Source organism: Coturnix japonica, chromosome 20 (assembly GCF_001577835.2).
Source record: "Coturnix japonica isolate 7356 chromosome 20, Coturnix japonica 2.1, whole genome shotgun sequence".
Classification (NCBI taxonomy): domain Eukaryota; kingdom Metazoa; phylum Chordata; class Aves; order Galliformes; family Phasianidae; genus Coturnix; species Coturnix japonica.
This window is the reverse complement of record NC_029535.1, coordinates 4,457,413-4,483,431: the sequence shown is the minus strand read 5'-3', so window position 1 is coordinate 4,483,431 and position 26,019 is coordinate 4,457,413. Positions and strand designations below refer to the sequence as shown.

Here is a 26,019-nt window from a genome sequence, read left to right as displayed (position 1 = left end):
GCGCATTGAGCCCCCCCAGGTAACCCAGTTCATCACGTCAAACAAAGCCTGAAGTGTGTGTGGCTTCCAAGCCTTCAACTTTAGCACCTCCAGCTATAAAACGTTCTTTGTTGATGTTGGCACCAGCAGCTCCCATTGCTGTAATATCCTTAAGGAGATTACATGGTACCGTGCATCTTTACAGCTCAATCCTGGCTTTTATCCAATGAGTCACTCTTTGGTTACCCCAGCCCAGATGGGAGCAGGAGGTTTCTGGTGCTTTGACAGCATCACTATGGGGGCTGGTGGTGTCTGAGCCCTGTGGAGGTGAGCACAGTGTGTCCTGGGGTGCCCAGAGGAGAGACCTCCACCTCCCTGTACACATCTATCCCTGCACCTGGGAGGGGGCTGCTCTGGCACCCCCAGCATTCTCCATCCTCTGAATCCAAGATGAGAGGAAACCCAAACTAAAAGCATCTCTGAGACAGACAATCATTATTGGTAAGGCATAGGCCACTCCCTTTATTCATAGCAGGAGGCTGAGTGCATTACCCCACAGGTCTCCTGTCAGCTGTCCTCCAACTCCTCAGGCAGACCTGAAAGGGAAGCCAGCAGCTGATGAGCTGTGCAGGGGCTCAGGGAGGGGGCCCTGCTCAGTGAGGGCAGTGCTCATACCCATGGTGGTCACCGGGGGTAGCGGATGGTCAGCGTGCGCTCCAGGCTCTCTCCGCAGGAGCGGGTGCAGCAGGGCTTGACCCAGCGCTGGGCTGAAGGCCGGCACAGCACTTTGGGGGCCGGCATGTGGAAACGCTGGGGGAGGGTCTCCAATGAGTCCTGCTTGGCTTCTGTAGCTGCTGATTCTGTGCTTGTCTCTGGCTCCATTGGTGTATCCGCAGTGCTGCTGGTCGAGCTGGTCTCAGGGCTGCCCACATCCTCCTCCGGCTCTGGCAGGTGGTGACATTCCCTAATCCCAAAAAGCATTCAGAGGGGCTGTGTGCCAGCACCGGGTGCGGGTCATGGCTCAGTGCACCCCATGGGCTGCCTGTCTGCAGGTCTCCATTAAGGCCGAACCCAACGCCCTCCCCACACCACCCCAAACCGCCTCTAACTCACACCCCTGGGCTTTATCTCCCTACAGTCCCATCCCAGCAGGGCAGCAGGGAGGGGACATGGGCTGTGCACCCCCACCTACCTGGGGAGCAGTGATGTGGCACCGGGCAGCCCCTGTGCCGTGAGCGAGCGCCAGCACCGCACAGCCACTGTGTGCAGCCGCTGCACCCTGCGGTTTGTGCTCCGAAACAGCCGAAGCAGCGCCAGTGACTTCACTGCCTATGGGGCAGGAGGGCAGAGGGAGAGGTGAGCACCCATCTCGTAACCCACAGCCCCCACCGTGATGCCATGGGACCCTTACTTTCCAGAAGCGGCTTTTTTGCTCCATGGTGCACAGCAGGCAGGGCTTGTCCTTTGGGTCTCCAGCCTGAGAGAGGGAAAAAACAGCCATGGGTCATGGTTAGGGTTAGGGTGGCACCAAGCTCATCCCAGAGAGCATCATCCCACCGGGGTGCCGCAGGCTTCTTTGGGGACACAGCACCCCAAGCAGAGATGCTTAATTTGAGCAAAGGGTGGGCAAATCAGTGGGGCCTTCTCCCAGTTCACGGTGTTGCCAAAGGCACATGGAGACCCCAACCCCTCTGAATGGGTCGCCTCACTGTGATATCCCCATGGTGGTGACTTGGGAAGTGCAGCGCCATGCCATGGGGCTGTACCTCCTGGGGTGCAGCTGATTTCATTTTGGGGCCTTGGATGGCAATGCGAAGCTGTGGGGAGAGGTGCTGGGAGCTGTTCTTGGCACTGCTGGTGGCCACGGTGTCATGGGCTGTGACCTCACGCTTCTGTGACAACATTCTATCAATGGAGAGACAGCTCAGTGGGAGATCAGCTCAATGGAGGGAGAGCTCAATGGGGGTACAGGGATGGAGTGGCTTAAGGGTGAGAAGAACACAGCAGCAATGAGTGCTTGTCTCTACCTTGCATGGTGGGATGGCTCTTCACCTGCAGTCCTTCTGGACACCAGCCCTGTGCCAAGTGTCTCCTGGGGCTGAGGCTGCACAGTGACATCTGTGTGACAGGGCCAGTGCCGCAGGGCTCGTGGTGAGCCATGCTTTCACCCAGCTCTGGCAGCCCATCCCAAGTCAGTGGCTCCGATCCAAGTGTCCGTGCAGGCGTCCCTGCCAGCTGGATTCAACAGAAATGCAGCACATGCTGGTATGGGAGAAAAGTGCAGGGCTATGTCAGAAACTGAGGGGCAGCCTGTAGATCCTGTGGGAATGAAAAGACTAAAAGAGTAAAAAGGGAACCCCCTACCCAAATGTACAGGGCAGTCCTGGATGCGAGCAGCCACCCCTTGCCCTGCAGCTCTGCCAGCTCTGTGTAGACATGGGGACATCTACATGGCATGGACCTGGGGATGCAGGGACACAGCGTTAGGTCAGAGCCCCCTGGGGACCATCAGATGTGGGGACATCGGTGTTCCCATGGGGCACGGCCAAGGTGCCAGGCACGGCCCTGCTCCCCCCAGTGCTGCGGGAGCCTATTTCTCAGCAGCCACATTCCTGGAGGGTGTTTATGGCTTTGCTGTCTCCCCGCTGTCCCGGACTAAAATCTCCCTTTTAAGGAGCCCAGGGAACGTGGCTGCTGCAGCTCCGCAGGCTGCTCCCTCACAATTTATTGCCTCAGAAAAAAAAGCAAAGCCTCGCCTTGTTTTTCTCTTTGCTCCGCAATTTCCTGAAGGAGCCAAGCTGTGCCTCGCTGCCAGCACTGCTTGTGAGGATTACCATTGATTTTCCCCACGGGATGATTCACCTGCATAGCACAGCTCACCTTTCACTGAGCAGCTGCTCCCTCCCCAGCTCCATCCTCGTTTCCCACCCCACACGCCCTGACTCACCTCCTGTTTGCTGCAAACCTGTAATAGAAGGGTTGAAACCTGACCGGGAGCAGCAGGAGGAACGAGTCACGTTGCATTTTCCCCTGATGACGACCACGCTTTGATGCTGGGTCCCCCGGGGACTTTTGGCAGGAGCTGAGCTCTGTGTCCCGGAAAGAAGATGTGTCATTCCCTACTTGGGCCAGTGACCCGGATCTCCTGGGGACACCAACCAGGGACCTGGGCATTGTGCTTGGGGTGAGTGCAGGTGACACAGGACAATGCAATGGGCCTGCCCAGCAGCACAGGTGGGGCAGGGATGCTCCATCCCTGTGGGTATCAATCAGAGGTTTGTTCTCCCTACTTCGAGTGGGAAATCTCCACCACCTTCAGCGTCCCCTCTTGCCCTTTGGCCAGGAGCACACGCTCAGTCACGAATGAGAATCATTACGTGGGGCCTTATCAGTTTAATTGGAATAAAATGAGCGCCCTGCTGAGCTGCGCTGCTTGTGCTGGAGAGCCGGGATGAGTCAGGCTGCGGGTGGCTGATATCATGGCTCCCAGCCCCCACCCAGCTGGGCAGGATGGAGCACAGGGATGTCCGTATGTGGGAGCCCTCAGCACCTCCAGTGCTGTGCCCAGAGCGGGGACATGGGGAGCACAGAGCCCTGGGAACCTCGGGGTGCTGCAGGGGATCCTGAACAAGGGATTGGCCTCAGCGTGCCGTGGTGGGAAGCGGTGCCAATGGGTGCAGACATCGCACATAGCACAGAGCTGAGCTCATTCCCTGGCCCTACCTCTCGCCTTCAAGGGTCAGCGGGGACAGCAGGCAGGGTGGGCACACTGCCCGGGGTGAGCTGGGATCGAGCCAGGCCTGCAGGTACCCACAGCCACAGCAGCAAGGCTCAGCCCTTGTCACAGCGTCACCTGCACGAGGTGACACCAGCAGCTTGGGAAGCACAGCAACAGGTCCGCAGCTCAGCCCAGCTTCCAGCAAGCAGAGCAGACAGCGAAGGCAACACGAGGAGGGTCACGCCCGGCCATTCCTTTTAGCCAAAGAAAAATAATAATAATAATAACAAAATAAAGGATGCAGCGAGTACAGCGCGCATCCTCATCCCTTGCATCGGGGTCTCCGCTCGGCAGCCAGACCCGCACAGACCCCTCCGTTCTCCGGCACCCACGCACCCCCCGAGCCCCGCGCACCGCCCGCTCGCTGGCACCGCCCCGCAGCACCGAGCACCGCCCCGCAGCGCGGCCATGGGCGAGCGGCAGCCCCGAGCTGAAGCCGGCCCGGGCTCAGCAGCCGCCGCCGTATGTCGGGCACCGGGGCTCGGAGCCGCAGCCGGCGGCTGCCCGGTGAGTGCAGGGCGAGGCGGAGTGCGGGGGAGCGCTCGGAGGGAGGGGGAGCGGGGTCGGGAGGGTGGGACCCCCTCCCACTGCCCTGCATCGTGCCGTAGGGGCTGCTGTGCCGAGCAGCGATGTCCCCTCTAAAGTCCGACCGCCCCAAATCCTGGCTCGCCCCGCAGCTGCAGCCCGCTGGTCCGGCTGCTTTGAAGGGGGGTGCGTGGGAAGCCCCGAGCTCGGGATGGGGATGTACAGTTGGGGCACCTGCTTGGGAAAAGACTGAGCTGTGGGACCTGTTATCCACACGACGGGAGCAGGGGTTCCCTGAACCCCCCTGAGCACCAGGTGCCCCCACCCCAGCAGGGTTTGAGGGGAGAACAGAGCGAGCAGAGCAAAGCACGTACAGCGCTATGGGACAACCGGGAGCCGTTCCCCTGCCTGCACGCCGTGCTGCCCTCCCGGCTTCTTCATCCTCCCGCGGCTGCAGGAATTGAATCAGGGCCCCGTAAATAGCAGGGTCTTATGACAGCCTCTGCTGGGGAAAAGAGCTCTGGGCGGCAGGGATATTTTTAGTGCTGAGACGCAAGGGATTTGGAGATGGCTTGGAGGAGTGAAACCGCTGCACGGAGGGGTTATAAAGTGCCGTGTCCTCCCGTCTCATCCCTCCTCCTTTTTCCAGCAAATGGCTCTGCCAAAACCACCGCTTCCCTTCCACGATCCCGATGCATTTCCTCTCACCAAGGCTGTGGTTATTTTTTGCCTTGCTGCAGCACGAGATCAGGAAAGCTGACTGAGAAAAGACCGTGCAGGGAATTCATGCTCAGGTGGCTGCAGTGTCCGAGTATCCCATCTCCACGTGTGTGACCCTGAGTGTTCTCTGCAGCATTCCCAGCTTTCCACTCCGGCTGCTTCTCCCAAGGCTAAAGGAGCAGAGAGCCCTTGGGACTTAGCCCTGCCCTGCCGTGTTATTGCTGGGGCAGGGCCAGCAAGGAAAGGCCCGTATCTCTGCAGGGTCACTTGGAGGATCTGCCCTGCCCCGTGTTATGCCATGCAGGCAGCTGGCAGTGCCCCGGTCCTTTGTGGAGGTGCAGGGTCAGGGTTTGGTGCTGGGCAAGTACAGAAAGGCTGAGGAAGCTGAGCCAGGTTGTTTGCTCCCACCACATTTGTTCTGTGGGGAACAGGGAACCCATCCACGCTTGGTGTGACCCCTCACTTGAACTCCCCACAGCCCCCTTTTTCCCCACTGAAAAATAATCTCAGCTCCTTTGAGATTTCTGCAAGGAACTGAAGAGCTGAAGGCCATCCCCACCCCCTTTTGGCCTTGTGCCTCCACTAACAAGCCTTCTCCTAGCCCAAAATACACCCCTTCCATTCACCGGCCCAGAGGGGGGTTTGTACTGAGATCCTGCAGGAAAAGGAGAAATGCAAAACGTGTCAGTTCCCAGCAGACATACAGGCAGGCAATGGCAGTGCTCTCTGCTCCCAGCCTCACGGAGGGCTTGGCAATTTACAGCCCGTGCTCCCTTGAACTCTGTTCTGCCCTCACCCCATGGCAGCAGCATCCCAAGGGCTGTTCCCTTCCCTCCCAACGAGCCGTGAGAGCCGGAAGGAACAGCGGGCAGCGGGACGCTTGTGGCCGAGGTTCAGCCATCGGGGAGGGCCTGGTTGTGCATGCAGATAAGCCTCTGGTCCCTTGGCTGAGCGGCTGTACTAATAACCATGACAATAGTAATGAAAGCCAGGCCACCAGCAGGTACTGACAGATCCCCCGCGGAGCACAGGGGCCGCATTGTGCATGTGAACGTGTTGCTCAGTGGGAACATGCCAGCAGGATGAGACAATCCCGGCGCTGACAGTGGGAGCATGACCGGCCGTCACATGGCGAAGGGCAGCGGTAGGGAACGCTGCTCTCCTTTATGCCTCCAGCCAGGACCGCTGGGGAGCAGCTACACAGTGGGGCTGTTTGCTCCCTGTGTGCCTGGAAGAGCCCTGGGAGGGGAAGGCTCCATCCCCGACTCTCACCGTGGTCACGGGTCAGGCAGTGCTGAGCTGTGCAGCTGCTGCGTTATGCACATAATAGCAGCTCAGTGCTCGTGCTCTGCACCCCAGTGAGAGCTCAAAAACAAGTTCATAACCCAGGTCTGGCTAATTCTTCCCACAAGAGAAATCCTGGCATTCCTTCCCCGTGCACCACAGGAATGCTGCCACCAGCACCTGTCCTGGCTGTCCCCGGTGTGCCTTTATCCTATGTATCAGTCATGCGATGGGGAAGAGATGGGCAGCAGGAAGGTGAATGGCGAGGATCAGTCAAGCTTATGGCACTACAGGCAGCACCTGCTGGCATTTGGTTTATTTTGTATTTGTACTGCAGGGGGATTTAAAAACCCTCCATCTTACCTTGAATTAGGGTGCCTTTGGGAAGGTATTGCACAGAGAGCTGCTCCGTACCTCCAAACCGAGAGCCTGAAATAAGGCAATGAGGTAGACAGGTGAGGGGTATCCTCTTCCTACTGAGTATAAAACCAGCATGGCCTGAGCCCAGCCCCCTGCAGCATCCCACCAGGCTCCCCCCATCCCAGGCTATTTGCTACAGATGGAGCACAGCTGGGCTGGGCAGGCAGCGCTTGGCCTGGCAGAGACAGGACAGGACTGTCTCTAACAGCTGTGTAGGATCAGCTCTGTAATCAGTGCCATGGTCAGTCAGTCCCTTCCTTGTCTCTGGCTTTCTTACTGTTTGCTTGGCCCTACTGCAGGTGGCAAGGCAAAAAACTCCCTTGTGAAGCAGCAGCACTGAGCTGCAGCTGTGAAAGTTTAACTTGAACCGTGCTTTTGCCATCACAGCTATCAACCTGGGCTCTACACCTGCATAGATGCCCAGCGGTCAGACACAGCAAAGCAAAGGCTCCTTCAGGATTGCTGCCCTGAGCATTGCCTTGCTGAGGACCACAGCTGCTTCTAGAAAGCGTGTGATGACCAGGCCTGAGTGCTCTGTGCTGAAGAGCACTGAAGGATGCCCCAGAGAATGGCGTGCTGAGGGCACAGAAGCCCTCAAAGAGTTCTGAGATGATGTGACATTTATCCCCAGAATAACACACCAGGCCCACCACCTCCATCCAGTCTGGGTCCTGTGGCACTAAGCGCTGCTGACAGCCACCCGCTGTCCCTGTCCCTGCTGCTGCCAGACAGGGAGGGGATGCTGGGCACTGCCTGCTGCTTGATTCCCTTCACCCCACCCCGAGGAGTGGAGGGTTTGGGCTGTGCTCAGACAGAGCAGGGGATGTTTGTTTGGTTTCCTTGGTTACTGCACTGCCTGCTCCAGTAATCACATTTTCCTTGTGCTGGCTGGGCCAAGAGCTGCAGGGAGGAAATCTGGAACAACTGAGGTCAAACACCAGCCTGGGAACAGCCAGGGCCACTGGCCATGGCTCATCTGTGACATTTGGGTCCTTACCATTGTGGGTACCCAACCCGAAAGGGATGTACCAGGTCCTGGGATGCAGCAACAGCTCCCTGCTGCTTTCCTTCAACAACTGCCCAAGGGCTTCTTCACTCCCGCGTGAGCCAGGAACACAGGCACCAACGCTGAACTGCAGGAGGAATTACAGGAATGAAAATGTTTGTGCAGGCAGAAGCCAAGCTGGCTGTGCAAGTAGGGGATGTGAGTGGGGGAGCCTGCGAGCGTGGGTGCGGCTGTATTTATGGCAACGGTGGCAGCAGGGGGTGGCAGCGGGAGGGAGCGTGTGCAGGGGTGACAAGGCTGCTAATGCCCTTTATTCTTTATGCATTCCTTAGCCCAGGAAGCCTGGAGCACTAACGCCAATTCTCATCCTAGGGAGTTCCCCCTGCATGTTAGTGTTCACAGGCAACACTGATTTGTAGCAAGCAAGATAAATTTTAAGTACGTACTTAAAATGACTGATCTCACATCCAAACTCTTTCCCCCCACGATAATTAACTTCAGCAGCAGTGAAAGCAGCACATGAGCTCCCAGCTCCTGGCTTCCCAACACTCAGAAGTGAGAGCCGAGGCTCCAGCACAGCAAGTGCCACTGCCACTCTAGCACATAACAGTCATTCATAGTGACCAGATCAACGTGCACCAGTAAAGCAGAGCAGAGAGAACCACCTACCCAGGGCACTGCAGTGCTGGGTGAGCAGGCACGGGCAGAAGGGCTTGTCAGCCTGCCTGGCTTGACCCTCCTTGCCTTCCTCTCCAGACATGGAGCCGGGGCAGCGCAGCCTGGATGCGGAGCAGATGCAGCAGCAGCAGCAGTTGAAACTACGGGAGCGGCAGAAATTCTTTGAGGAGGTTTTCCAGCATGAAGTGGATTTCTACTTCCCCGTGTCTCACCTGCAGCTGGAGCATCGGAGACGTAAGTGCTGTGGGTGGTGGAGCAGGGCTAGACATGCTTCAGAGATCTGGCACAAGTTAGAGATTGGCGGAATGTCCCCAGTCTAATGGCAGCCAAGGACATGCATGTCCTGCAAGGAGACAGGGCCACACACGCTGTGTGTGGGTGTGCATATGGATTACTCACACCACTTAACAAAGGCACTGAACTGGGGTACCCAGGCTGGCTACCTGCATAGTCACTGGCTCCTCCAGGCAGCAGTTTGGAGCTGAAGCAAGGATTACAGTGACAGCAGGTTTTTATAGGGGATGTTTTAAGCAAATGTGATGTTCATGTGACCTCGTACCAGCAGGTGCAATCTGGTTCTCCACTGCAAGGCTGGCCTCCCATTTTGGGGTTCTTCCTGAAGCCCATGGTTCAGATAGACTTGTATGGTGCCCTTTGCCTGACACTAGTACTCACCTTTTTGCTGACCTCTGTCTCTGCAGCCCCCTTGGGGAGCATTTCCTCGATGGAGGTGAATGTGGACGTGCTGGAGCAGATGGACATGATGGACCTGTCAGACCAGGACACTGTGGATGTGTTTCTGGCCTGTGGGACAGAGGAGAGCAGCGTTTCCGGGCCCCTGACAGGTATGAGCAGTCTGAGCCCTTTGTGGTTCAGAGCAGGAGCTCTTCCTGCCTCCAGCATCTCCACCAGCTTCTTCTTCAGCCCTGGTCACCTTGACCTGTCCCAGTGCTCCATGTACGTGTGCACATACACACATCCTCCATACAAAGACAGTCACTTGGTGCTGGTTACCATGAGGTTGGCAAGGCCTCACCCTGGGCCACTATCCCATGCCACTATGCACCTCCACTGCCCAGAGATACAGACCCTGTAAATATGTTGCACTGAAGAAGACAAGAGAGCCCAGGCACAGAGAGCCCCATGAGCCAGCAGCAAAGCTGGGCACAAGTCCCACAGGGAAAGCCCCGCGTGCCAGCATTTTCCTCCCCACGCACATGTACTGTAGCGAGTCACCAAGGCCAAGCCAGACATTTCCCCAGCACATCCTGTGACTGCAGCTGATGGCCTCACACAGCATGGCTCTGAGCCGTGCTTCTCACAAGACTGAGAAGGCTCTGCTACCAAAAATGGGGAAGGAATGCAAGGCACAGCCCAGAGCCAAGCTTGGGGGGAGCGGTTACAGCAGCCACACAGCTCCCATTGCACCCCAAAGTGGGGTGAAGGAGAAAATGTAGCTTACAGAGGAATAATAAGTGGGGGTGTGGGGGGCTATCTTTAAAGTTTCAGGGGGATGAAGCCTCCAGAAGCCTTTTTCTTCCTTCTCTTACCTCTCTCTCCTCCAGGAGCAGATGCCAGCCAGTGCCAAGAGGAAATCACCCTGCAAGTGCCCAGTGCAGCTGAGACCAAGTCACGCATTTCCTCCACATCCTCTGTCTCTACGGATCCCAACAGCCTGGACACCAGCGAGGAAGGGGCTGAGACCCCTGTGGTGCAGTCAGATGAGGAGGACCTGCAGGAGGACAGTCCTAAAGAGCTAGCAAGAAGCTAGCAGCCAGCTCTGCCCTGCTCCCAGCCTCTTCTGGATGGACCAGCCAGCCTGGAGGAAGGAAAGCTGCTGGCACTCAGTAAACCCCATCCTGGACTGCTGCCTTGCCAGAGGGGAGATGGTTTTCCCTCCTCTCCCTCTGCAGGTTCTCCTGGCATCCAAGGCAGAAGCAAAGGGGTATTGTAGGCTCCCAAAACTAACTCTTCAGGCTTTGCTGCTAACACTTCCTTGCTTCATTCCCCTCAAATGCTCAACATCCCACAGCCCCACCATTCCCAGAAACCATCCCTTGGGATCCCAGCTCCCATTGTCCCACTGACAAGCACCCTATCCAGACAAGCATTTAACAAAGGCATACAGAGAAATAACACTCCTATCTAACCAAGCAGTGGGTGTGTGTGTTATTGGGAGAAAACAGCACTGGGATGAAGGTTAGGTGGGGATTGCAGGAGGGAAAAAGTTATAAAGCAAGTGTGCTGGGAGTGAAACTTGGGAGCAAACTAATGCAGTTCTCCTGCTACATACCTCAGCTCCAGCACAGGGTGAAGCCTTGTAAGCAGGGAGCAGGCAGCACAGACCTCTGTTTGCTCTGCAAAGGTCACGCATGGGCAGGTCACCATGCAGTGCTGCATCCACAGGGCAAGCAGCCAGAGGCTGCAGCATGGCACAGCTGGCCTCAAGGTTTGCTGGTGACCTGTAACAACCAGGATGATTTCCCATGCAAACTGGCTGACAGAATCCATCAGCACACACAGCATCAGCTGCTGCTGCCCCTCCAGCACAGCACACGAGCGTCATCCTGGCTGGAGGCCGCTTTGGAGGAGTGCAGGAGGAGCCATTGCAGTGGAGCCCTGTTACAACTTGCCTCACAGGACAAGCAAGGCCCACTACCTCTATCAGCACATTCAGGCTTAGGAAAGTGTTGTCACTGCCCCAGCTGCATCAGCAGAGCCACAGTCACCCCACAAGTGAAAAAGCCTGGAGATAAACAACAGGGACCTGGGAACACTGTGTACTCACTCAGCTCTTGCCATGCTGCAGGCAGGCAGCCCTGCATGGAGGGCAACGCATCCCTGGGTATGAGGAGCTCCATCACAGCCCTGTCCCAGTATGACCTTCCTCCTGATAGTGTGCCCATACCCAAAGGAACCTGCTGCTGCAGGATGGTGATATCACATGGAGAACAGAAAGCAGGGGGGTATCCTAGGAGAGGGAGCTGTAAGCAGGACGTGAGGCAATGCTGGGCTCCACGCATGGCAGGAGCAAAGAGAGCCCCATATGGTGCCGTCCCTGCAGGAGCCCACAACAACTCCCTGTTCTACCCGGGTCTGGCACAGCTCGACCCACAACCGAACCGCTCCCAGGCCGCACCCCCACAGCGACGCCGGAAGTGGGAGCCATTGGGCGGCCGGATCGGAAGCGGAAGAGGGTGGGCGGGGTGGGCGGCCATGCTGGCGCTGTGGCTGGTGCTGCTGGGGCTGGGGTTGGGGCGGGGGGTGACGCGGGTCGCGCTGCGGGAGGAGCTGCTGCTGCGGCCGCTGCCCGGGGGGGACGTGGCCGCCGTGTTCCAGTTCCGCACGCGCTGGGACGCCGACCTGCAGCAGGGGGCAGGTAGGGCGGCGTGGTGACGTCGGAGATGCAGGTGTGACGTCACGTCGGAGGGCTGTGGTGACGTCATGGGGTCGAGGGTGGTGTCGTGATACGGGAACGGGGCTGCGGGACTGCATGGGGTTGGTAACGTCAGCGGGCGGAGACGTCAGCAGACGGAGCTGTGACGTCAGCAGGCGGAGCTGTGACGTCACGGCACTGACACCCCCCACCCCCCCCCGGTAGTCTCTCACTACAGGCTCTTCCCGAAGGCGCTGGGGCAGCTGGTGGCAGCACACGGTGTGCGGGAGCTGCACCTCGCCCTGACCCAGGGCTTCTGGAGTACCCAGAGCTGGGGGCAGCCGCCCCTGGGAGCCCCTGCTGGCGCTGAGCTCTGGGTCTGGTTCCAGGACACCGTCCCTGAGTACGTACATCTGGCACCGCTGCACCTATGGGGCTGTAGCCTGGTGGGATGCGGGGCTGCAGCTGGAGGACAGCATGGCATCCATCCCACCCACAGCCTCCTTTCTTCAGTGGCCCTGCTTACTGGGGCTTGCCATTAGCTAGAAAGGGTTTGACGTCAGCTGGAGTGAAGGGCCTGTAAGAGAGGAGCAGCAGAGTGGACTTGTGCTTAGTCTGAAGAGCAGAGTGGTGCAGAGAGAGAAAGCTTTTGTTCACTCAAGAAACAATTCCCTCTTGTCTCTGTGATGACAAAGCTCTGGCTGTGGTGGCAGTTACACCCCAAGCTCTCACCCATGACTCACTTCCTTTGACTCCTATACACTATCTGCCACCATTCCCTGTCTAATGTTCCCTCTAGCTTGGCTGCAGCAGCTTAGTGTGGATTCACAGAGCTTTCTGTCCTGCCATCCCACTGAAAGCTGCCTTAAGTTGCCTCATCCAGACTCCATCACTTGCTCCCTGCTCCCCCAGCCTTGCCTACCACTCACTGCCAGCCCAAGGACTACCCCTGCAATGAACACCCACATCTAATGTGTTAGAACAAAGCACTGGGAGGGGTGGAGGGTGAGTGACCAACAACCTGAAAGCTCCTGAAAACCATTGTGGTCACTGCAGTATGTTATTGGATGTTACTGAATTAACACCTGTTATTTTGAGGCTCCAAGCTAATGAGTAATATTTGTCTGTTCTCACACAGTGTTGACAAAGCCTGGAAAGAACTGAGTAACATCCTCTCGGGAATATTCTGTGCTTCTCTGAACTTTATTGACTCCACCAACACAGTCACTCCAACAGCGTCCTTCAAACCCCTGGGTGTAGCCAATGGTGAGCCTGACCCACACATCTGAAGGGCTGGCTTCGTGCACTGACTCTTGTCCCTAGCCTTAGTTCTACCACCCCCGTGCCACTGGGGCAGCTGGGTGCAGGTCCTGCAGGGACTCCTGTGTTAGCAATGTTTTTTCCTGAGTTGATGTCACTGTGATGAGATTTCCCTAGAAAGGGAAATCCTGTGTCCATGAACAAATACCAGAGAGGCTGGTGCTGTTCTGTCTCACTCAGGAGAACAAGTGTTCTCACTCTGTTTCCTGTCTGCTAACCTTACTCCAGCAGCTGGCAGCACCCTATCTGAATACAGGCGTGTACAGCAGGGATTGTTAACCTGCTGGAAGCATTTTCTATCCCTGCTATTGAAGCTTATATTTGTGCACAGGAAACCCACAAGAAATACGTGGCAGGTGCTTGCAAGCCCTTAACTATCTCTAAAAAGTATTTTAGAAAGCATCCAGTGAGAACTGCAGGATTTAAGGAACTCTGAAAAAAGAATCTGTGAAGAGATACCCTAAGAGAGACCTTCAGTCTTTCCAAATCACTCTAAACAAGTAGGATCTATTCCTAATGGAGATTGTGGCATTTTAGGCACCCTTAGAGGGTGCTGTACTCTGGAGTACACTAGAAAATGGAACTGGTGTGCTTCTGCAGCAGAACCATAGAATCATTAAGGTTGGAAAAGACCTCTAAGATCATCTAGTCCAACCATCCACCCACCACTGATACTGCCCACTAAACCATGTCCCTGAGTGCTACATTAAACACTTCCAGGGATGTGGACTCCACCACTTCTCTGTGCAACCTGTTCCAATGCTTGACTACTCTTTCAGAGAAGAAATTCTTCCTAATATCCAAACTGAACCTCCCTTGGCACAACTTGAGGCCATTTCCTGTTATTTTGATGTTACCTGGGAGAAGAATCTGACCCCCAGCTCTTAGGGAGTTACAGAGAGTGAAAAGTTCACCCCTGAGCCTCCACTTCTCCAGGCTAAACAGTCCCAGACTGTTAACTCTCCACTTCCCTACAGGGACAGACCACCGTTTCCTGCGCTATGCTGTCCTGCCCCGGGAGGTGGTCTGCACAGAGAACCTCACACCTTGGAAGAAGCTGTTGCCATGTGGCTCAAAGGTAATGGCAAGTTTCTGCTCCTGCATTGGGCTACACTCTGTGGAGCTAGATGCAGTCCAGCAATGTGCACAAGGAAGTCTCAAAGCCTTGCAGAGAGAAGACCATGGACTGAGTTTTTCCTCTTCCCCTTGCAGGCTGGTCTGGCTGTGCTGCTCAAGGCTGAGCGGTTGTTCCACAGCAGCTACCACTCGCAGGCAGTGCACATCCGCCCCATCTGCCGGGTAAGCATCAAACTCAGCTGCTCCCCCCTCCTTGCTCCAGCAGATGGGCAGAGCAGGGTGTCTTGTGGCTACTTGGTGCTCTACAAAATGAGGAGAATTGAATTTTAGGAAGCTTTCTCCAGTGCTGAGTTGTAGGAGGCTTTATCACTTCCAAGGAGATGATAAACTGGTAGCCTTGTTGTTGTGACTCTGCTCAGTGACGTGATTTTGGTCACCTCTCCTGCACTATCTCACATGTTTTCTAGTCTCATGAGTGCTCTGATGGGACTCTTGCAGTCCTCCTGTCTTGCCTTTCCAGAAGGTGTGATCGGAGCTGTCTCTTCTACAGGATGCTTCCTGCCTGGCTGTTTCCTGGGAGCTCAGGCAGACACTCACTGTGGTCTTTGACAGCTTTACAAGTGGCCAAGGAAAGAAAGGTAAGCTCAGCACCACTATGCTGTGCTCCCTGCAGTCCACCTTAAGCCATCCATCACTGGATTTGCCTCCCACAGATTGGTCCCTATTTAAGATGTTCTCTCGCACCCTTACCGACGCGTGTCCTCTGGCATCAGAGAGCAAGGTCTACGTTGACATCTCTCCTAAGAACAAGGTAACACCCATGGATGAGGGAGCATCCTGCTTTCTCAGTTCAGGGGCACTGGAGCATCCTTGCCTCCTACATCAGGATCTGAGTTTAGAGGTGTCAGCAAGCATGTTGAACTGGTCACTGGGTGGGAGAGCTCAGGGCTGGCTGCTTCTGAGTGGGGCTTTGCTTAGCACCACAATATATTTCAAGGGGAACTTTTCATGATCCACTTGCTTTCTCAGGAAAAAGAGTTACTGGAAGTGACCCCCACACCAACATCTGTACACGAAGCAATTGTCCAAGGAGACAAGACAACCTATGCAGTCTATGACCTGCTCAGCCCTGTGCTCTTCAATACATCTCGCAGCCTCAACGTGCAGCTGAAGTGGAAGCGGCCTGAAGACAGCTGTAAGCTACCTGTGTTATCCCCTCTGCACTGCTGAACAGGGCTCCAGGCACAAATGCTCCTGCCACTGGCCTCTCATTCCTCTTTCCTTTTCCTTTCTGCAGTGGAACTGTCAACACCCATAATGCACGCTCAGCGCTATGTAAGTGGATATGGGCTGCAGACTGGAGAAATCAGCACCCTCATCTACAACACTCACCCATACCGTGCGTTCCCTGTGATCCTGCTGGAGACTGTGCCATGGTATCTGCGACTCTATGTGCACACTTTGACTATCATAACTAAGGGAAAAGAAAACAAGCCAAGTAAGTAGACATTCCTGGCAGCATATTCCATCTGAATCCCTTGGCACAAGCAGCACATTCCAGAGATGGTTTAGTTCCCTCCCTTGGACCCAGCAATCACTGGGTAACAGGCCTGGGAAATTAAACATCTTAGGATGTTTTCCCAGCCTTCAGTCTACTACTCAAGATTTGCCTTTAATAAGTCTGTTCTATAGAGTCACGTGGACGGTGTTTCATAATCCAGAACAGTGCTGAACCAAAGCAAATTGGTTTGGGTAGTAAAAGAATCCTAATTTAAAATTGTTGACTAGATCACATTATCTTTCTTTTTGAACATTGACTTTGATGGGTCATCGTTGCTGTAGACCAGACAGATTTAGTTTTAATGCATTTTTTGTTACCTGTGCATCTTCACTTGCCCAGAAGAACAACTCTTCCCAGGACAGGGGAAGCAAAATTACCCACTTTGTGGAGGTCTCTGGGCGGTGTGAGGCTGGACATGCCCCCTTCCTTCCCCCTGCCCAGCCCACACCACTGATAGGTGTCTTTGGGGTTAGGTTATATTCACTACCAGCCAGCCCAGGACCGGAAACGACCTCACCTCCTGGAAATGCTGATCCAGCTTCCAGCCAATTCTGCCACCAAGATCACAATCCAGTTTGAGAGGGCCTTATTGAAGTGGACAGAGTACCCACCTGACCCTAATCACGGCTTCTACGTCAGGTAAAGGCACCTCCCAGCTCCTTGTCCCCTTCTGGGCTATGTGTAGCACTTGCTGCCTGGGTTTCTAGGGTGGGAAGAACCTATGTTCTCTTTACTGGCAGGACTGACACCAATATATCCTTTTCCTTCTTAGTTCATCTGTACTTAGTGCCCTAGTGCCCAGTGTCATCGCAATGAAGGATGTGAATGTGGAGGAGAGCCCACTCTTCACCTCACTGTGAGTGTGCCTTTCTTCTGGGAAGAGGGAACGTGCTGCAGGTCTGCTGCAGCTGTCATCACATCTGGGCTTCACCAGCCTACAGAACCAGGGGTCCCAGAGGGTGTTTGTGGTGTGTCAGGTGCTTGTGAGGGAGGCAGTAGGTCCCAACAGCCTGTTCTGTGATTTCCTATGGGATTCAGAGCTCTTGGGGAGGGCTGTGAGCACCTCCAGAGCCACAGGGTTGGACAGCACAGTCCGTGTTGTGCAGGCTGACTCCTCTGCTTCCCTTCTCCAGGTTCCCTTTCTCCGACGGCTCCAGCTATTTCTTGCGCCTGTACACGGAGCCGCTGCTGGTGAACTTGCCTACACCAGACTTCAGCATGCCCTACAACGTCATCTGCCTCACCTGCACAGTGGTGGCCGTGTGTTACGGCTCCTTCTACAACCTGCTAACCAGGACGTTCCATGTGGAGGAGCCGAGCCGAGGAGGGCTGGCCAAAAGGCTGGCCAATGTCATCCGCAGGATCAGGGGGGTGCCACCACTATGAGAGCCCAGGGCAGGGCCTGGGGACGAGCAGAGCCCGCTGCCTGTGCTACAAGCTGAGGGATCGCTTCTGTAATGAAGGTGGGAAGCAGCTGTGAGCTGATTAACTACTGAACTGCACTTGGACAGGGTTAGGAAACTGTGTTTGGGGAGAAGGGGTAATTTATGTGCTGGGAATCATGCTGAAAGTAAACTGGAGCTGTTTTGTACGTCTGTGTTGCTCCTCGTTGGGTTTGTTTCCTTACACCACAGAGATACAGCGCCCTGGATGCTGCAGGGCTGTGGCAGCGCACAGCTCCATACGGCAGCGCATGGAGGCGGCCATTAACCAGCGCCGCGCATGCGCGCTGTGCTCCGCTCGCCCTTCCACCCGCCGCGCATGCGCAGTGCTCTCAGTCCCGCCACGGAGCGGCCGCGCTGCCCCCGCCGCCGCCTGAGCGCGGCCCGCGGCGGAGCTGGAGCGGGGCGGCGGGGCCGGGCCGGGGTAGGCGGGGAGGGAGGGAGGAGAGAGAGGACAGGGAGCTGGGCCGGCGTCTTACGGCTCCGAAGCGGCCTCGTCTGCGTGTGGAGGCGGCCCGGGATGGCGGCGTGAGGTGGCGGCGCCGCGCCGTGAGTACGGGCCTGAACACAGCGTGGGGGGGGGGGAGGTTCAGTGAGGGGACGGGGGGTGTTGGAGGAGCACACAGCAATGAGTGTCCGTGAGACTGATACCAAAACAACGGCTGGGACAGCGGAATAGAATAGCTTCCACCTTTCCAACCTGTGTGTGACACAGCTCCTCGCAACACACTGTGGTTCTGCCTCTTTGTGAGGCAGCAATCTGAGCCTGGCCAGGCTGTATTCACACTCACATACTGTGGTATTACAGACACAAGAAGGTAGAAGTGCCGCTCTGCTACACAGAGGCTCGAATCCCGGGGGTTGGACTCGATGATCTCTAAGGTCCCTTCCAACCCACACGAGACTGTGATACTGTGATACAAGTTTTGAGGTGATCCAGATGAAAAATGATGGTTCTTTAGGCCAGGAATTGGGTTATTGGCCAGGGAGGTGGAAAATAAGACCCAGTGACAATGAAAGTACAAAGGAAAACGGCATCACTTGACAGTTGCTGATGTTTGTGTGTTTCTGCCTTAGAGATTAACTGGCTTAAGGTGCTGCTTCTGTGATTTCCTGCTCTGAGAAACAGTCCTGCTGCCCTCTCTCATATCCAGTGTTTTATCAGCTCTTTATTGGCTCTAATTGTGCTGCTGCCCAACAGGCAGCTCAGTGCAGTAACTGGACACTGATCACTGCCCCAGTGAAGTAATGAAGCTCCGACAGCAGCCCTGGAAATGGTAACAGATGCCTGCACTTACCATGAAAGGAGCGTTGCTGTGGATTGTCTCTAGCTTGAGAAACCAGAACACTTTGTAACCCCGGAGGCTCCTTAATGGAGGACTTGCTGCTCTTTTAGAAAGCCTTTGCAATTCTGTTGTACCATTTGTGAGTCTCCACCAAGTGTTCCAAGGCATGAATTTATCAAAGAATGACATAAAGGCTTTGGCCAGGAATGGAAAGCTCACTTTTTCCAGCTGAGTCATATTGGCAGATAAACTAAAAATAAAGAACCAACCCAAAAGCCCCAACACAGAAAAAAACAGCTGGAATTACTAGAATAAAAGCTGACATGAAACCTCTGATATTACAAACAGGCCTTCAAAGTTTGAACAGTTGTGCTCCTTGGTTGTTCTGTAGGTCTGTTTTTAAGAGGTAGAACTGATATGTAGGTTACTGCTGTTTTTCTTAGCTGAAAATACATTTAAAAGGCCTCTTCATAGCTCTTCCACCTCTTTCCCCCCAGTGCTTTGGTTACTGTGTATTTAGCAGCTGTTTTGGACACTGGGTAGTATTTACAAGTTGGCTTTAAACACATGCTGGCAGCAGGAAGCTCTGCCCACACACAGAACTTAAAGCTGCATGGCTGCAACGAGGTTCTGGGTTTGAACTGTTTTAATACTATAGGTGAGCCTTGTGCACAGCAAACTCAGTGCACGGCCCTGAGGCAAACTTTAAGTATACGCACATTTTAACTTGGGAGATTTGTATCTAGATATGTGGCTTTTAGTTCCCAAGCAGGAACTCGAGCTCCTAGGAAAGGGGTCAATGGACTGCTTAAGGAGTTAAGGCATTCTCAAGGAAGATATTAACTCAGTATTGGTATAATAAAACAGAAAACATGCTGGGTATGAACAGTGCTCAGCCTCACCATTTCTGGATGAGTTTGTGGAATAGCAGGGAACACCTTGCTAGCTCCTCACATGGATTTAATACAGAGTGTAAATGATCCACTGCAAAGTGCTGGGCTTGTGCTGGGCTACTCACCTTTGACTTGTCCTGTTTAAAGCTTTGTTTTTCTCTCTGGGTGGGAAAGGTGTGTCTGTACAGTTGCATAGGAATCTAAAAGTCCTCCCCACAATCATATGCCAAGAGGAACTGCTGGATTTGAATGGTCTTGGGAGGAAGAGATGAGAGAAGGAAGGACTCTGCACGTGATGGAAACCGATTAATAGGCATGTGGAAAAGCACTGGTGTTTGCTTACCATTGTGTGTGCAGGGAACCTCCCCACACTGCAGGAGCTGGTAGGGAGGAAGCTGCAGCAGCACCTGGAGATCTGAGGGGAGCCCAGAGTGCTGGCCATAGGGAGAGAACAGGAACATCATGTGCTGTGCTGCCAAGGAGGCTGAAGCAGGTTGTGTCTCTGATTGCCAGGGGAGCCTGAGGTGGTGTGTGAAGAACTGATGGTAAACTGAGCAGCCAGCAAGTGGGATGAGTTGAGCACTCCTGAGGATGGCAGGACAGCAGGCTGCTAAAGAATGAGATGAGTCACACGGGCAGGGGAGAACAAGAGCAACTGGTTGAGGGAAAGCAGGGTGTGTTGTGAAACAGGGTGCTGGGAGAAGTGCTGCTGGGTGACAGGTAATTATTTGTTCTAGGTCAGGGTAATCTTTTGCTTGGATCATGAGGAGGGGACAAAGAAAGCAAGGTAGGAATGTCTCATTTGCAAGTTTCACCAGCAGACTATTCCTTGAGAATCTAGGTAAATCTGCATAATCTACATGCTGTTATGGCTTCAAGAAGTGACTTCCTCTCCTGGACACTAAGGGGAGTGAGACTTCCCTGTTCAGTGAGGAGCTGACAATGGGAGGCACCATTTCTCTGCAGGAAACCCTCAGCAGGAGCAGGATTGAAAGCTTGGAAAGAGAACTTTGTCCCACTGCCAGCAGCATAAAGGACTCTGCATTGAAGAGTGGGGAAGAGCATGAGTCTTAATTGTGGAAAATCCCACAAGGAATACAGGGGTGTGAAGGTTTCAAGTAGCAGTTTCCATATCTAGGATCAGATGTGGGATCAGACAATAGTTTTTTCAGCCCTTAACAGGTATATAGTTAAGAGGCACAGGAAAGTAAGAGCAAACTGACTGCAGATACAAGACCCCTAAATACTCTTAATCTGTTTGCCCTGGAGATTTTGGCCTGCACTGTTTTCCACTATCATTGAAATAGATCCTGCTGCTGGGTACACAGCGGATGGCAACGTGCTTCCTGCTTCTGGCACCAGAGCTGATCGGTACCAAGGAGCTTACTGAGCTGTGAGACACAGGTCTGACCTCAGCGGGGGTTTGGAAGAGAATCATGTGTGGTTTTCTCTTGGCTCTTCTGTGCGCTCCCTCATTCCCTTTCCCTTCGCCAGGAAATCCCTTCTTCTGCCAGCAGGAGCCAGAGGAATGTGCTGTTTGTTTACTTTCTCACTCTTTCATCCTTCTAACCTTCCCACACCCCCAGCTCTAATCCAAACAGGCTCAGCTCAGCCCTTCATCCTTCTGACAGCACTGCTTAGCTGAATATTTTCAGATGAAAGGATTGCTAGAAAAAAGCTGATTCTGACCAGGGTCTGCATAGCTGGAGCAAGGCTGGGGCTCTGCTCTTGTCTTTCCTTCTCTGCCTTGGCTGGCAGCTGCTTCATTTAGTTGGCTCCATGTCATTATGACATACCATAGGATAATGGGAGAGCCCACTTCCCAAGCTCTGCTTTCTTTCAGCGCTCCACCTTGTATAGTTTTCCTTCCTAGGGCAGTAAGGTAGATGTCTTCATGTACCCCCATTCTCTTTCTTTCCTTACTTCATAAGCTGAAGGAAACCTTGTCTGTTATCTATATCTTCTAACCTTTAATGCTGCTATCCCAGACTGCTGAACTCCATTCTTTTGCCCTCTTTCAGTAGTTTTGTCTTGGTAAAAAATATCTCAAGGGCATTTTAATACTTTTAAAGCCCTCTAAAATTCTTAAGTGCATATATTTGGATTGCTTAGAAATAAAAATCAAAGCAGCAAAGCATAGTTGATGTAGTTACTAAAGATAGAAGCGTATTTCCTGGACCTCTGGTGTGCTGCCATCCCTGGTAGCAGCCCTTGGAGCTCACTGTGTCCACAAGGTTTTAGATTAATCCAAGTGAGGAAATCCTGTGTTTACTGCACTTAGGAAAATTGCCATTTTGAGATTGTCCTCTCTTTGATTCATTTGCATACTTTGTCTTATCTGACTTGAGCTGATTGGCAAGGATTCTAAATCCCTTAAGCAGGGACTGTCCTCCCCTTTGTTTTGCAGCACAGACACCATCAGGGCTTTCCTGGGCAGCTACGTGTCTAGATTGTTTTTCTTCTTTTGCTGTTTAAGATGTTAAAATGGGTTTGTGCTTGGGGAGGAAGCAGTTTGGGTCCTTAACACTTCCTATGAGCGTGGCTAAGCACCAAACGTGCTATTTTCCCTTTCCTTTGTACCACCTATGAGCTTTACTATTCAACTGTGTGTTTTTCCCATCACTTTTAGGCTTTGGGCAGCCTCAGATAAATACATGTAGGAAAACGAGCTACTGCAGCCTTTCTGTTGCTTCTCCTTCCACCTTTCTGTGTCTGCACTGTGCTAAAGAAAAGCATCAACTGTTAGCCAGGGTAAAAGCCTACGAAGCAGAGCACGTAAGGGATACGTTTCAATATCAGCAATAAAGAATCTCATCCCCAGCTGTGGGCTTCAGAAAGCAGAGTTCCCACCAGCTCTGAAACACACCGGAGTTTAGTACTAGGAGCTGAAACAGCAGCAGCATGCAGTGCTTGAGAATGGGCGAGCTGTAGGGGAAGGGCTGCTGTTGGTCTGTTTGCTGAGCATCTCTGACCATCTTTTTAACCTCCCCCCCTACAGGAGAGCCCACCTGAGGAGCTGCTGGAGACTGGAGCACCCAACTGCTGCTGCCACGAGGCCCTGCCAGCCAGACACGATGTACTGCCTTCAGTGGCTGCTGCCTGTCCTGCTCATCCCCAAGCCCCTTAACCCAGCGTTGTGGTTCAGTCACTCAATGTTCATGGGCTTCTACCTGCTCAGTTTCCTCCTGGAACGGAAACCTTGCACAATTTGTGCCTTGGTCTTCCTGGCAGCTCTGTTCCTCATCTGCTACAGCTGCTGGGGGAACTGCTTCTTATATCACTGCACAGGATCCCAGTTGCCAGAATCAGCTCACGATCCCAGTATAGTGGGCACCTAGAAAACTATTCTCTTCCAGTTTGCTGACAGCTCTGGTTTTGCTTTTAAAAAGGGGGTGGGAGGGTCTAGGGAGGAGGGCGGGGGTGTGTTAGGCATGTGATTGAAGTAAAAACAGCCTATTTCCTGTAATGTATGTGTGGATTAGAGTGGTAAATTCCTGACCAGCCCTCCCACTCTGCCTGTGAAATTTGACTTGTTTACTGTGTGAACTCTCGCAGCACCACCTGCTTTTTTAGAAGCAGAAATCTTGTTTTCCTTCCCATATCACTGGGAACGGACACCAGCCCTCCTACCTGAGAACTGGTGGAGGAAAGAGCTGTTGGCCTCTGACTGTTGCATGGTGGTGGAGTCGTGTATCACCCTATCCTTGGCCACAGTGGTCTAACACTGATTCTGCTCGAGTAGCTCCAGGATCCTCCATCCTTCAGTTAGTGGGGAGCCAACCTTCCCACCTTGCTGATCAAGGGACAGCTCAACAGCTCACAGATGCACTTGGCCAAAAGCTGCTGGAGCCAGAGGCAGTTGAGTCATCTCCTCCTGCTCAGCCCGCCAAAGAGATGTGTGCACTGCCCAAGTGCTTTCTGAACTACTAACGCTCCAAGATCATAGCCTGAAAGCCTCCGTTGTGCTGCTGCTTTTATAAAGCCTCACAGGCAGCAGAGACTGCCTCTTCCCCTGTTAGATCTCCAGGGTTTACCAAATTATTGACTGCAACAAGATGTGGGATTTTCAGAATCACTATGAACCTCACCTGAGAAAGCTAAACAGTGCCCCAGCAGCCTGGGTGTGGGCAGAGGGAGAACAGATCCTGAGGTGGAGGCATGGCATGAAGCCATTGATGGCATCAGCAGACAAATGGTTTTCAATGACAGTGTTCTCAGGCTGAGGGTGACAGCAGGTGCTGATGCTATGGCTTGGTGATGGGGGCACTGAGTGCTCCTCTGACTTCCCCCTGGTTGCTCACACCCAGCACTGTTGTGCAGAGCTTTGTCCTGCACAGTACTCTCCATAGCAGCAGCTCTTGGGGAGCCTTCCCTGGGGCAGCAGCTTGCGTATGAGAAACTCTAGAGGTTAACACAAAGCATTGACTGCACTGTCAGAGAGTTCCCTTATTTGCCATCTGCTCATCTTTGATCTCAAAGGGGAACACAGCAGAAGCGGCTGCTGCTGTCCTAAGGAAGTTCAGGCTATGAAACTGTGAAACTTCCAGGATATTGTTTGTTCATTGCACAGCTGTTCAAAATGTTTAATAAAGCTTTATAAACTTTGTTCTATGGACTACTGCCCTGACTACTGTTGGTCACAGATGCTTCAGCCCAGCAGTCACACAGCTCAGTATTGTTTTGTTCCCAGCACAGTCGTGCCAGTCTCTAGCAGGAGGCAGAGCCCGTCTGCCCTGTAGCTCTCAATGCTGACTCCTCATCAGCCCTTTAACCCAACCCTGGGCAAGCCAAGGAACATGCTGGCAGCTCCTAAACCAAGGTCATTTTGCACACAACACAGGCAGCAGCTTCTGGCTCTGCACTTGTATGACAGATCCCTCTCCTTTCCTTGCAGCTTAAGGAACTAAGAGAGCTGACAGCCTAATCCCCAGCAGGGAAATATTCCCTGCAGACACACGCACTGTGAGCCCATCCCACGCCCTCGTTGCATCAACCCCCTGCTCTGCCCACAGCTCTGCTCAGCCCTGGGTGAGATGGGGCCGTGTAAGCTCAGTGCCCGGCTGTTATCAGCGTGTGTGGGAGCTGCAATGCACTGCTGGAACCAAAACCAACCCCTGCCCTCACTCCTGGCCACCCAGTCCAAGTCGGAAAGCATCCAGGGCGTATCAGTGTTCCTACATTGAAAAGCATGTGCCACATCACCAAGAGGAGACGTGACAGCTCTGTCACCCGGCAGGCTGAGGGGAATCCCTGCAGCTGTCAATGGTTACAGCGTAAATAAGCAGAAGGGAAAGGTGCACCTCTGGTTCTCAAGGCAGGGCTGTGCTGTTGGAGCGCTCTGAGCAGCTTTTAAGCTTTGTTTATTTAAGCTAGGAGGATTGTTTTATTTAAGCTAACGCAGTCATCTCTTTTAAGAGCCCATTTGAGTTGCTAACTAACCAAGCTGCACTTCACTGCAATTTAAATTAATCCCAGCCACAGAAGCCAGACGGTTCGGGTGAGAGCAAACCCTGCCTTCACCATCAGCCCGACCCAGGACGCGGTTGCGGCTTCCCCTCTGCACAGCACTTCAAAAGGGACAGGGCCGACAGCAGAGATCCCGACCCTTTTCATGGTGCTCCTGCCCCAAAACGCAGCGATGAGCCCTTTGATGTGCACAAAGCCCTCACCGAGCGCTATCTGAAGCTTCAGAGCGCTGAGATACCATCTTCAAAACGAAGATGGAAAATTAAAGCGACCTCATCACGGTCAGACAGACAGCCTGAGGTAGAGCAGGAACTCAGCCAGGATCACATCCCATGCTAATGCCCTGATCCCCAGCTCATCCTCTATGAAGAGACTGTGAAAAACCAGCCTGCAACTGCAGAACAGGTCAAACCCGACCACGCACCAAAAGCATCATTGCAGCTTGTGCTTGTGTGCTGCAAATTGGACAGAGCCCACAGCAGCTCACACAGCATCACCATGTTCCCAAGAGCCACCCCACCACGAGGGCAGCCCAACACTGCAGTCCCTGCCTGCCCATGGGGCCATGCAGTGATAAGGAAAGCAATGGGGCTCAAAGCAGCACAATGCCAGGTCCTGTGGAGCTGCAGAACTGCCCAGAAGGGATCTGGCACAGAACATCCCATCACCTTGCTTTATAATAAGGTGTCCATCTGCCTCGTGTTCCCTGGTTGCAGGAGCCTTAAGCTGTCCCTTTGCCTTTCCATCATAACGAGGTCATTTTTTAGGTTACCCAACAGAGTAGCAGCACGGTAGGGTCAGGAGAGGAAAACCATGTCAGCTCTACCATGAGCAGACCCTGCTCTACAACAAGGGCCCTTCAGCTGGGTCTGAGCTATAGGAGAGACCCCAGACCCAGGGCAAAACTCACTCAAGAACACACAGCCCACACAGTCACAAGCACAGAGGATACACAGTGGAGGCTTCCACATCCCAACCCCAGCTGTACAGAACCCCTGCCCTGCTGCAGTGACAGACCACAGGGCAGCACCACATCCCACCCATCACACACAGACTGAGGCACTCACCAACAAGAGATACCCTCCCCATCGCTTAATTACTTTAGCAAGAAGTAAATCATGAAACATTAAACACTTAAGATGATAAAAATTGACTCACCAGCCCTCAGAGACAAAGCAGCACTCAGGGCACCAGAACCACCACGGGTC

At 53.8% G+C, this 26,019-nt stretch overlaps 4 protein-coding genes and 1 long non-coding RNA gene across 10 annotated transcripts; 3 read left to right on the top strand and 2 right to left on the bottom strand.

The window, feature by feature from the left end:
• Window positions 1–471: 471 nt before the first annotated feature.
• TP53TG5 (TP53 target 5) lies at window positions 472–4,060 on the bottom strand. 3 transcript variants are annotated; one of them, XM_032448624.1, is made up of 8 exons: window positions 3,833–3,951; window positions 2,344–3,068; window positions 2,007–2,241; window positions 1,746–1,884; window positions 1,391–1,456; window positions 1,172–1,308; window positions 655–943; window positions 472–575 (listed from the first exon to the last, which is right to left on the bottom strand). In XM_032448624.1, exons 4-7 carry the CDS (start codon window positions 1,881–1,883, stop codon window positions 664–666), a joined length of 621 nt encoding a protein of 206 aa, XP_032304515.1. In that variant the 5' UTR covers window position 1,884; window positions 2,007–2,241; window positions 2,344–3,068; window positions 3,833–3,951; the 3' UTR covers window positions 472–575; window positions 655–663. The 3 variants fall into 3 exon arrangements, with proteins under 3 accessions (XP_032304515.1, XP_032304516.1, XP_032304518.1); XM_032448625.1 differs by having other exon boundaries at window positions 2,007–3,068; window positions 3,833–4,060; XM_032448627.1 differs by lacking the exon at window positions 3,833–3,951 and having other exon boundaries at window positions 2,007–3,742.
• A 72-nt stretch (window positions 4,061–4,132) lies between these two features.
• Window positions 4,133–10,543, top strand: DBNDD2 (dysbindin domain containing 2). 2 transcript variants are annotated; one of them, XM_015881507.2, is made up of 4 exons: window positions 4,133–4,264; window positions 8,469–8,624; window positions 9,092–9,235; window positions 9,956–10,543. In XM_015881507.2, the coding sequence occupies exons 1-4, from the start codon at window positions 4,222–4,224 to the stop codon at window positions 10,159–10,161; spliced, it is 549 nt and encodes a 182-aa protein (XP_015736993.1). In that variant the 5' UTR covers window positions 4,133–4,221; the 3' UTR covers window positions 10,162–10,543. The 2 variants fall into 2 exon arrangements, with proteins under 2 accessions (XP_015736993.1, XP_032304514.1); XM_032448623.1 differs by lacking the exon at window positions 4,133–4,264 and adding an exon at window positions 7,710–7,910.
• On the bottom strand, window positions 6,588–8,494 carry LOC116654299. The gene is made up of 3 exons (XR_004309443.1): window positions 8,382–8,494; window positions 7,704–7,839; window positions 6,588–6,715 (listed from the first exon to the last, which is right to left on the bottom strand). It is a non-coding gene; the product is annotated as an uncharacterized LOC116654299 (long non-coding RNA).
• An 868-nt stretch (window positions 10,544–11,411) lies between the features above and the next one.
• Window positions 11,412–17,315, top strand: PIGT (phosphatidylinositol glycan anchor biosynthesis class T). Its single transcript, XM_015881494.2, has 12 exons — window positions 11,412–11,769; window positions 11,992–12,169; window positions 12,905–13,032; window positions 14,064–14,164; window positions 14,299–14,385; window positions 14,714–14,801; window positions 14,877–14,974; window positions 15,193–15,358; window positions 15,461–15,661; window positions 16,198–16,363; window positions 16,497–16,580; window positions 16,858–17,315. Exons 1-12 carry the CDS (start codon window positions 11,412–11,414, stop codon window positions 17,108–17,110), a joined length of 1,908 nt encoding a protein of 635 aa, XP_015736980.2. The 3' UTR covers window positions 17,111–17,315.
• Window positions 17,316–17,575: 260 nt separating this feature from the next.
• On the top strand, window positions 17,576–23,960 carry BLCAP (BLCAP apoptosis inducing factor). 3 transcript variants are annotated; one of them, XM_015881511.2, is made up of 3 exons: window positions 17,576–17,715; window positions 20,083–20,132; window positions 22,344–23,960. In XM_015881511.2, exon 3 carries the CDS (start codon window positions 22,420–22,422, stop codon window positions 22,681–22,683), a length of 264 nt encoding a protein of 87 aa, XP_015736997.1. In that variant the 5' UTR covers window positions 17,576–17,715; window positions 20,083–20,132; window positions 22,344–22,419; the 3' UTR covers window positions 22,684–23,960. The 3 variants fall into 3 exon arrangements, with proteins under 3 accessions (XP_015736997.1, XP_015736995.1, XP_015736996.1); XM_015881509.1 differs by lacking the exon at window positions 20,083–20,132 and having other exon boundaries at window positions 17,606–17,715; XM_015881510.1 differs by lacking the exon at window positions 20,083–20,132 and having other exon boundaries at window positions 17,612–17,719.
• Window positions 23,961–26,019: the final 2,059 nt, after the last annotated feature.

Bases quoted from the DNA above. Each gene is read 5' to 3' on its own strand.
- TP53TG5 (XM_032448625.1), bottom strand. From the start codon at position 1,883: ATGTTGTCACAGAAGCGTGAGGTCACAGCCCATGACACCGTGGCCACC. The intron at 1,457-1,745 runs GTACAGCCCCAT...TCCCTCTCTCAG, and splicing joins AATCAGCTGCACCCCAGGAG to GCTGGAGACCCAAAGGACAA. The intron at 944-1,171 runs GTAGGTGGGGGT...TTTTGGGATTAG, and splicing joins GCCACATCACTGCTCCCCAG to GGAATGTCACCACCTGCCAG.
- DBNDD2 (XM_032448623.1), top strand. From the start codon at position 7,730: ATGTACCAGGTCCTGGGATGCAGCAACAGCTCCCTGCTGCTTTCCTTC. The intron at 7,911-8,468 runs GTGAGTGGGGGA...CTTCCTCTCCAG, and splicing joins TGGCTGTGCAAGTAGGGGAT to ACATGGAGCCGGGGCAGCGC. The intron at 9,236-9,955 runs GTATGAGCAGTC...TCTCTCCTCCAG, and splicing joins CGTTTCCGGGCCCCTGACAG to GAGCAGATGCCAGCCAGTGC.
- PIGT (XM_015881494.2), top strand. From the start codon at position 11,412: ATGGCAGGAGCAAAGAGAGCCCCATATGGTGCCGTCCCTGCAGGAGCC. The intron at 13,033-14,063 runs GTGAGCCTGACC...ACTTCCCTACAG, and splicing joins ACCCCTGGGTGTAGCCAATG to GGACAGACCACCGTTTCCTG. The intron at 14,386-14,713 runs GTAAGCATCAAA...TCTCTTCTACAG, and splicing joins ACATCCGCCCCATCTGCCGG to GATGCTTCCTGCCTGGCTGT.
- BLCAP (XM_015881511.2), top strand. From the start codon at position 22,420: ATGTACTGCCTTCAGTGGCTGCTGCCTGTCCTGCTCATCCCCAAGCCC.